Source organism: Saccostrea cucullata, unplaced genomic scaffold (assembly GCF_032062105.1).
Source record: "Saccostrea cucullata isolate Sc308-1 unplaced genomic scaffold, CSIRO_AGI_Scuc_v1 ctg205, whole genome shotgun sequence".
NCBI classification, from domain to species: domain Eukaryota; kingdom Metazoa; phylum Mollusca; class Bivalvia; order Ostreida; family Ostreidae; genus Saccostrea; species Saccostrea cuccullata.
In genome coordinates this window covers 207,501-218,158 of record NW_026936671.1, presented here as the reverse complement: position 1 = coordinate 218,158, position 10,658 = coordinate 207,501, and the positions used below count along the sequence as shown (strand labels likewise).

The window sequence follows — 10,658 nt, the reverse complement described above, 5'->3', positions numbered from 1 at the left end:
TTCTTTTTTCTCTTAGATATCTATAAGATTATTCTTATATTTATCTCATAAGCGTTTCATTTTACTATCCTTATGTATTTTTGAATGCATCTCTCTGCATGTCCGTAGTCTACAAGAAAAAAGAGATTTATTTATTATGTTTTGAATCATTGCTTAACATGAACATCCAAAGTAAGATCCAGTAAATAAAATTGAAATCATACCATCCTCAGCACGCTAATTTATAGGGGAAAGTAATTATAAAAGAAACTAAAAAAAATTGAGTAATTGTGATGTTTTTCTTTCTTTTTTATAAAAGCGATTATGTTCTTATTTGTTTCCACTCAAACGAACATAAATAATTTATAAAATGAATAACAACACGTATATAGGTAGGTACAGAAGCGCTCTCGTAAGTGCAGTTTAATATTATATACAATTAATACATTTCCAACTTTCCTCCTTGACAACGCATCCATTCTACAAAACAAAAACATATAATTAATAAAACAAACATGATACTTGTGAGGGTGGGTGGGCGGGGCAATGTACTGCACTTTCGAATGGCATTTAAATCTTACACATGCTAAGGCGTGCTCGCTTTAACAGAATACCTGTAGAACAGGTATTCTATAAATACCTTAACCAATCAGACCGACACTCTTCCTTTACACCAGATAGACACGTGTTCGATTGATACACGTGTTGTGATAACTTCAATAAATACATTTATGTTCTTATTCGTTTCCACTCAAACGAACATAAATAATTTATAAAATGAATAACAACACGTATATAGGTAGGTACAGAAGCGCTCTCGTAAGTGCAGTTTCGACAATAAAGAAAGAACAGAGATAAAGATTATAAATCCAACTTTTTAAAACAGATAGTTTTTCGTAGTAAATTTTCGTGTTCTCAACTCTTTAGCATTTTACGTCTTCCATGTTCCATGTTTCTTGAAATTTAAAGACGATCATGATCACTGACGCCGGCTGCAACAGTATCACCACCCGACCTCAAACTATGTTCTCCATTTTTTTTTTTTTTTGGAATCTAGTCCTAAACTATCTTTAACTAAAAATAAATTCATGACGTCTCAGATGCATCTGATAAAAGAAGATACCCAAGTAGCATATTAACTGGACGAGTATCAGAGTTCGTATGTGATCATATACACAAAAAGCGCCTCGCTTATAAACGTCAGTTTTTATTTTCATTGCAATGAATAACTTTAGATGAGATTCATAAAAGAAATATGCGACCTTAGAACTAATATCAACAATTTTAGAAAAAAGTAAAAACCCTATATATCTTTATAGAAAATACAAGTACGCAATTCATTACATATAATGATTCATTATTTCGCCAAAACTTTTTCAACTACAGCTGATAAAATTAAAAGGATCCTTTTGACATTGTTCTCTTCTAGAACCCTTATACAACCTTCTTATTCAAGCTTGAATTTTTCTAGGATTCACCATGTAGCTTGTACCTTTGAAGAAAACTGGAAAGTTTTGCAAGATAAGTCAAATATACTGTGACATATATATCACTTAGAAAATTGCTGAAGGCATACCTGTACATCGCTGTGTATTTCATGCTTTTGACTTCAGAAAGTAGTTGGCTAAGGGCTCCGCAATATAGGGATGGAGCCTGAGTGCTGTTAAACAAGGATGTTCACCTACCAACCCAAAACAATTCTGCAAAACGTACACAGTGAATAACAAATTCAAAACAAAAATGTTAATTCAAGACAACAGTTTAAATCTGCGTGTACCAGGGCCTTGTCACTGCAATACACAACTTGATTAATTCTGTTTGATAGGATAGACATTAATTGTATATCCAAAGCTAAGAAAACACCATTCAAACATCTGCAGTACAAAAATGTACCAGGGCCTTTAACAATGGCTTTACTATATTATTTGAAAACTTAAATTTGCGTGTATCAGGGCCTTGTCACTGCAATACACAACTTGATTAACTTCTGTTTGATATACATGAATTGAATATCCAATTCAAACATTGTTAATGTACCAGGGCCTTTAACAATGGGTTTATTACCATATAATTTGAAAACTTAAATCTGCGTGTATCAGGGCCTTGTCACTGCAATACACAACTTGATTAACTTCTGTTTGATATACATGAATTCTGTTTGATATACATGAATTCTGTTTGATATACATGAATTCTTTATCCAAAGCTAAGAAAACAACATTCACACATCTGCAGTACAGTAATGTACCAGGGCCTTTAAAAATGGCTAATTTAAAAACTTGATTTTTCGACATCTGCAGTACATATATGTACCAGGGCCTTTAACTGTGAATTTATTTAATATCATCGTATTGTTCATTTTAAAACTTTAGTTTTCGACATCTGCAGTACATTAGTGTACCAGGGCCTTGAACAGTGACTTTATATTAATATATTTCGAATAATTCATTTTAAAAACTTTATTTATCGATAACTTTAGTACAATAGTGTACCAGGGCCTTTAACAGGGAATTCATTTTATATCATTGTATGTATTATTCAATTTGAAAACTTTAATTTTCGACATCTGCAGTTCAAAAGTGTACCAGAGCCTTTAACAGTGAATTCATTTTATACCATTGTAATATTCATTTTGAAAACTTTAATTATCGACATCTGCAGTACAAAAGTGTACCAGGGCCTTTAACAATGACTTTATCCGATATTAGTTTAGATTATTCATTTGAAAACTAATTTTCGACTTCTGCAGTACAATACATGTAGTGTACCAGGGCCTTAACAATGAATTTATTTTTATATCTTTGTATCATTCATTTTAATCGTTAATTTTCGACATCTGTAGTAGAAAAGTGTACCAGGACCTTAAAAATTGACTTTATTTTATAATATTTTGTATTTTGAAAACTTTAATGTTCGAAATATGCAGTACGATAGTGTATCAGGACCTGAATCAATGGCTTTATTTAAATATATTTTGGATAATTCATTTTGAAAACTTTGATTTTCGCATTTTGTACCAGGGCCTTAAACAATGGCTTTATTTAATATATTTTGGATAATACATTATGAACACTTTAATTTATGACATCTGCAGTACATCAGTGTACCAGGGCCATAATTTAAACAATGACTTAGTTAAATATATTTTTGATAATTCATTTTTAAAACTTTAATTCTTGACATCTGCAGTACAATAATGTCATAAACAGTGTCAGGACCATAAACAACGAATGGGGGGATACGTTTTTTACATCTGCAGTACCACGGTACCAGGTCCAATAACACCTATATGTGCACCAGGGCCAACATCAACTGCAATGCACATATCAAAGCAACGCACATCTACCAATGACACAGTGCCTAATATCATGCTTCCAGTACTTATAATCATCACGACATATTGATAATTGCATAAAATCTTAATTCTTAGAATGGTCTTAGAACCTGATAAAACCAAAAACAGTGTTTTAACTTTTTTTCTTCTGGGCATGTACATACATGTAGATTCCAGAGACATCTAGCACTCCAATATATCTGTGAAATATTTATGAGTTGCAACTTTGCCTTTATACATGAAAGTCCAAAAAGAAGCCAATTATCATTTTGTACAATTAATGTCCTTATACCCCAGCACCTACTGCGCTAGCAACTGTATCCAGCAATGTGCATTCTCTGTATAATCTTTAGTTCTCTTTCACAAAAATTTTTGGATATATGATGAACAAATTTTCAATTATATCTTCTTAAATGAAAATTTAAACAAAGTGTACTGTCCCATGATGTTTGTAAAACAATTTTCATTAAGATAGAAACATCTTTCTAACAATCTATACAAACGTTACCCATAATAACATTATTTTCTGACAACTAGCTGACTCTTGGGTTAATATGAAAGAAATTGAACAACATTTGTCTCGTTTTGAATTCTTCTTTCTGGAATGGAAACTTTGAATGCTTCTGAATTCCACCTGATACCTGACCATTTTAAATCTTGCACTATGCTGAAAATTGATTTTTTTTTTTTTTTTGAATCTTACCTCGTCTAAGGATAACTTGATAATTAAACCTTAAAATTCTCTGACCCACTCTTCAAATGACTCTCACATTTCAATGTCATCGTATCTAAAATCAAACACTTCTTTTTCATTTTTCCTGCGACGCTCAAATGTACCTTATAACACAACCTGAATTAATAACATCTCCAATGCTTTCTGAAATAAACGAAAAGTTCTGTATAGCAGAATTTTTTTATTTTATTATTATTATTATTATTATTAATCATACTAATTCTAAATGGGCTATTTGCTAAATGAATATAAGCTATTTTTATATTTCTCAGAATATTTTCCCAGGAATCGTAATGATTGCAAAAACTATTATTCATTTATTTTAAGACCCATTTGAATATTTTATTGATAAAAACTTGCAATGTTCAATCATTATCTTATAAGCAGTTACTGAGTATCTCATCAAACATATCTACTTCATAATATATACTTATCATTATCACTTCAAATGGATTGGAGTTTAAACTGCTGTTGCATTGATTGTTGAGCTGACAAACCCCGTCTGGAAGCACGTGCAGCATACGTCCCTGGACTGAGGTGTTGCAATGTAAGGGACGAATAAGAAAGCAACAACAGCAAGGGGGAAGTTTACCATAGGATTGGAAACAAGGCCTTTTACTCTCTTTACTAGTATTCATTATATAATGATACTTTCATGCCGTCTTCCGCCCTGTTGGAAAACTATCTGCAATTCTAATATACTTATGTCATGTTTAATTTTTTTTTTTTTTAATCTTACCAACTTTATTATAATAAACGTATAATCCCTTGAGTTTATATCAAGTAGCTCTCAATAATTTCTCGTTTAACAAATATTGTACCTTGTTTCCCTCGTATTTAAGTTTACCCGCTACGTTTTTGGGTGTAAATAGCTGCAAAATTGCAAGTGAATTAGACGTGGACTGTGACTTCTCTGATACAAGTAACAAAGGAATTCCTCCATGTGTTTCGTCAGTCAAAGGAATATGCCGCTCATAATCCATGGGGACACTGTATCGAAACGTCTGACTGCACTGAGAAAGAGCCTTCGAATGACATTTAAATCTTACACATGCTAAGGCGTGCTCGCTTTAACAGAATACCTGTAGAACAGGTATTCTATAAATACCTTAACCAATCAGACCGACACTCTTCCTTTACACCAGATAAACACGTGTTCGATTGATACACGTGTTGTGATAACTTCAATAAATACATAAAAAGAAAGTCAGTCTTACTGTTGTTATCAGGTCTCGATCCCGGACCTAAATATTATTGATTCTGTGCATTACCGACTGAGCTAGTCGGCACTTATTTTCGAGCACACGAATTGTTGATACCAGCCATTGCTGTTGATTATCAATGAGAATGGCTACTTCTACCGGTCGATGTTATTTGTTATTAGTTATTTATACTTTATTTGTAAACTTAAAAAATAATAGTGACAAACATATGACGAGAGAGAGAGAATTCACCAAATATAAATACAGTAGCTATTCTAATTTTAGACCACTAGCTCATCACAATATTAGCTCCACCTCTTATGCATATTTATAAATCTTATCTTCAATCAAGGGCAGATAAGTCTAATTTCCCGATATTTGCAGAGAGGTGGGGTAAGGAAACAACGAATTATTTCATTGCAACGCAGTTTATAACCTTTATGATATTGCATTTCATTTGGAAATAGACCAAACTCTATAATAAATGACTTGAGACAAAAATAAAAACAAAAATAAATGTAACAACAGAGATTGAAAAAGACCCAAAAACCGGCGTTAAGTGCAGTCATCCTTTCCTAAATTAGGAATATTTTTTTCTAACGAAAGAATGATATCCGACCCATAAAAGGACATAATTTTATAACCTTAAATCCATCTTGTACGTATTAAATACTCTAGATAAAATTAAATGCATTAGTGGGCACTACAAAAATTTAACGAACATGCAATCTACAATTTCCATGCTCACTAATACAAACATTTAAAGTATAATTTTTAGTTTTGTTTTACAAAAGTTTTTTTTTGGGGGGGGGGGGATAGCATCTGTCCTTAAAAAAAAAAGTTTTTAACATGTTAAAACAAAAGGAAGTTTTAAGTTTGAGGTGATAATATAATAATATAACATCAATATCAAATCAAATGTAGAATGATACATTTCATGATTTTCATTATGATGTATATAGATATTCTTGAACATTCCCATCTGCATGTATATATCATTATATTGTGTGTCTGGCAAATTTTTGCGTCGCGAAGAATTAATTATATTTTTAAAACAGCTGCTTTTTCCGGTATTGCATTATGTACCACGATTACACTATATATAAATTATACTTGATATGCTAATGATTTAACATATTGTTTGTCCCTTCCAGGTAAGTTCTGTACAAGTATTATTTTTTTTCTTTCCATATACATGTAGTTTTAATTTTTCTTTTAGAATTCTCGGTATGTTAAAATATTTCCAAAGTTTCATAATAAAATCGAGGACAGCATGTTGTACATGTACTAAAAAAGAGTGCATGCATGATGCGTTAGAGGCTGACCTGCTTTTTCGCGATATTCAAGCTACTATCTAATATTTTATTTTTTCCCGCTACTGCTCTATATACTGCCTTTCCGCGAATGAATTTATTATAAGTGATTTGTAACCCCCTCCCCCTTCTCTCTCTCTCTCTCTAGATACTTCCTTTCCGCGACTTTTAATTAAATAATCAGTGTAACTAATCATAAAAAAGAAAAGAAAAGAAAGAATGAAGACAAACTTGCGGAAAACTATTTCGAGTTATGGAATACGGGAGCAGCGAGCTAGATTTATTTAATTCGAATACTGATGGTAATGAATTTTGTTTGGGGGTGACAATATAAAATAAAACAATACATATTGTCAATGACCAAAATGCAAATGAGTAATAATGACAACACATGACACGAATCCACAATAAGTATTGCAAAGTTTGGGTTTTTCATGTTCTCGAATCTCGATTTTAGTCAATATGCTTGGACTTTTCTTCAAGTACATATTCTGTAGTCTTCCCACAATTTTTTGTTAGAATATTAAATAATTGGTTAAATGTCTATAATTTATTTAATAATATCAATGAAATTTTAAAACGTAATTATAAATTTTTCTTTTTCCAGATTAATTTTCTCAGGATGAACAGTGCCTTGGTGGTTATAATCCTTCTGCTGCAAGTAGGATACACCCTGTCACAATGTCCTACAACAAGCTGCACTTGTGTAACCGTGTCTTCATCAACTAAACGAGTAATCAGATGTGGTAACCTCAATGTCATGCCAACGTTTACCTCATCTGCAGAGTTATTTCAGAAACTGGATCTAGTTGCACAAAGTAATAATATACAAGTGCTTCAAGCCAATGCTTTTCAGGGAATTCGTGTTGAAGAAATTGACATGAATGGTGACAACATTCGATTGCAAAATGTTCATCCATTGGCCTTTTCTGGATTGCAACAAAATTTAAAAATCATCAGGCTGCGTGGAGATTCGGTATTGCCACCCCCATTCAGCCAAATGCAAAATTTGACTAATCTCCAAGAACTTCAGCTCGAATATTTCAATATGCCAAGAATTGAAAGAAGTTCCCCGTTTTATTATTTTCCTAATCTACTGACACTGCGGTTACGAAACATGCAGACAACTTCTGTATCTGCCGATGCCTTCATGGATCAGTTACAAGTGATCAACCGCTTTGAATTTGAATACAATGATGTCCCAACTTTTCCACAACCTGCAATTAATAGACTGCGCACTTTGGAACATCTCTCATGGCTTCATAATGGAATGGAAACCATACCATCAGGATCATTCAGATCTCTTAACAATCTTACTGAACTGGACTTGAGAGGAAACCAGATTGCTTCACTAGATTATGGATGTTTTGATGGAATAACAGAAAAATTGGAGTTTTTGGCACTCCATCTCAATAAACTAAATGAACGCAACATCGTACCATTGGGTAATTATTCGTGGCCCAAACTAGAACAGCTTAACCTTGGTCATATGCAAACAGACTTTCAAGACATTCCTTCTGGATTGTTCAGAAACATGCCAAATCTGGCCAACCTAATGCTGACAAACAATAAGTTAAGGCAGATAAAAAGCAATGATTTTGCAGGTCTTAGAAATATGCGCTCTATGGACTTATCTGAAAATTATATAAATACTATTCATAAAGGTGCACTTGCCCACATGCCACTTCTTGACACTCTTGATATACGAGCCCAGTATGGTTTAAGTGCCAGCAACCCGCTTAACTTCAGCTTGGACATCTTCCAGGGGACAGAAGTAGCTATCAAGACTCTTTATATACAGGATAACCATCTGATAGAACAACATGCCTGGGATGCTATTGGAGCCATGAAGAATCTGTCAAACCTTGATATCTCTAAAACAAAACTATCCAACATTCCATCTTTAGTTTTCTACAACCATAACCAACTAGGGAGTCTTAAAATGCAAAGAAATAATCTCTCAGTATTAAGACAGGAGTCTCTGTATGGACTTAAAACCTCTCTTGAAATGATTGACATTTCTTTCAATCAAATAGATGTAATAGATGAATGTGTATTTAAAGGATTCAGCAAACTGAAATTTGTTTTAGCAGATGGAAACCCATTTGCTTGTAATTGCAATCTCTATGGTTTGTACCAGTTCCTCAGAACAATCAATTCAAATGGAGGATATACGTCTGTGCCATGTAGTTCTCCCTCCAATTTAGCAAACAGGGAGCTGTCTAGTTTACAGACGTCTGAATTTTGCACCAGTTTGCCTACAGCTGCTACTTGTCCGGATTTCAAATCCACGACAACTCCCCCCAGTTCCACGACCTCAACAACAACAGCTGTCCCTCTCCCGGATGTTCAGTTTGGAATTTCATTTGTGAACCAAACCACGGTAGTCCTCTCCTGGACTGTAAATGGGGACTTGACATCCGTAAAAGATTTCCGGGTGCATTTTCAACAGCTAGGAGGGAATGATTCGGTTATCACAAATTTTCCAATAGACAAATCCGAAAGGGATCATGCAATAACTGGTCTCTCACCAGGATCATATTATATGATATGTTTCTTTATTGACCTTACTGATTCTACACAACAGCTGATAGGATGTCAGATCGAACAGACAAGACCTTGAGTCCCTACAGTGGTAACAGCGGCTGCTAACACTGATTTATAGATGACAATACTGGTCCATACAGCATATCTTCGGCCAACAACATACTGGCAAAATGCCCAGTCTTTATGATTTATTGAATTGTTGGTGTTGGTGATGGCTGTGACTCAAGGTCATTCCTGAAGGGTCAAGGATAATTAACTGTAGAAATTTCTTTCAAATTTTGCCAATTAAACATTCAATCCCTCATACTTATATCTTGTTAATTCCTCTATATACAACTTATACGGGTGGTTATGTTTCGATTCAAGGACAATGTCAAAGTCAAATACCGACACCATCGCTATGCTTGCACTTTCCCTTTTCACCTAGCTCCGTGATCGGAAGGACTGGTGGGTTCGAATCCCGGTCGCGAATTACCTAAGTTGATAAACAGAGGTAGCAACTTCGTTCGGCTCATTGAAGTAGAAGTTGCGGGTCCTTCAGGTATAGGACCTTAAATACCGAGACCTTATGTCACACGGCAGGCATTGGCACGGTAAAGGTCCCTCACTACTCAATGACTCTGAGTGCCGAGTACTACGATTAAATGTCTAAATTTGAAGCCCTTCACCGGTACATGGTGGCATCTCTAGATGAGCGAGATTTTCGAATGGGACGTAAAACAACATAGTCAATTAATTTGTGTTTCATAGGTATATTTATTGATATATGTCCTTTCTTGGGTAACAACATTTTAATCTTGGAGTTTGACTAGCATTTGAGAAATTTTAACCTTCGTCATACGCTGCCATATAAGGGCATCAGTGTTTCATCATCTTGTCTGTCTATTAACGAGTGCTAATTTTTAAATTTATGTCACAACTGTAGAATATTTCATTTACCCTTCATGACCTATTGATGGCCTTTAAGATCTGTATAAATTTCAGGACTGTAACATACTAGTTCTAGTAAACCCATTCTAAGTTTTTTCTTTGTTTAGTGTCAAACCTAAATTCGAAAACCTCTTTCTATCCGGGAAATAACACTCAACCCAAAAGGAATACAACACAACTCTACAATTTTTCATCATCACTTGAGAATTCTCATCATATTGTAACAATGTTAATATACTTGTTTTATTAAAACAAAAACATTTTGGTTCACAACTTTAAACAAGAGGCCCATGGGCCACATCGCTCACCTGAGTAACTTGGGTGATGCAGATCTTTTTTAAAGATTTGTTCTATATATATTTCTATGTAAAACTTGGATTCGCTATTGTGGCCCCGTCCTACCCCCGGGGGTCATGATTTTAATAATTTAATATCTACACTACCACATAAGTTTCAGCTTTCCTGGCCCAGTGGTTCTTGAGAAGAAGATTTTTAAAGATTTGTTCTATATATTTCTATGTAAAACTTGGATTCCCTATTGTGGCCCCGCCCTACCCCCGGGGGTCATGATTTTAACAATTTAATATCTACACTACCCAATGATGCTTCCACCTAAGTTT

At 34.0% G+C, this 10,658-nt stretch overlaps 1 protein-coding gene across 1 annotated transcript; it reads left to right on the top strand.

The window, feature by feature from the left end:
- The first annotated feature begins 7,183 nt into the window (after positions 1-7,183).
- On the top strand, positions 7,184-9,414 carry LOC134246226 (protein artichoke-like). Its single transcript, XM_062728549.1, has one exon. It carries the CDS (start codon positions 7,184-7,186, stop codon positions 9,182-9,184), a length of 2,001 nt encoding a protein of 666 aa, XP_062584533.1. The 3' UTR covers positions 9,185-9,414.
- The last annotated feature ends 1,244 nt before the right edge of the window (positions 9,415-10,658 follow it).

Coding starts and splice junctions, on each gene's coding strand:
- LOC134246226 (XM_062728549.1), top strand. CDS start 7,184: ATGAACAGTGCCTTGGTGGTTATAATCCTTCTGCTGCAAGTAGGATAC.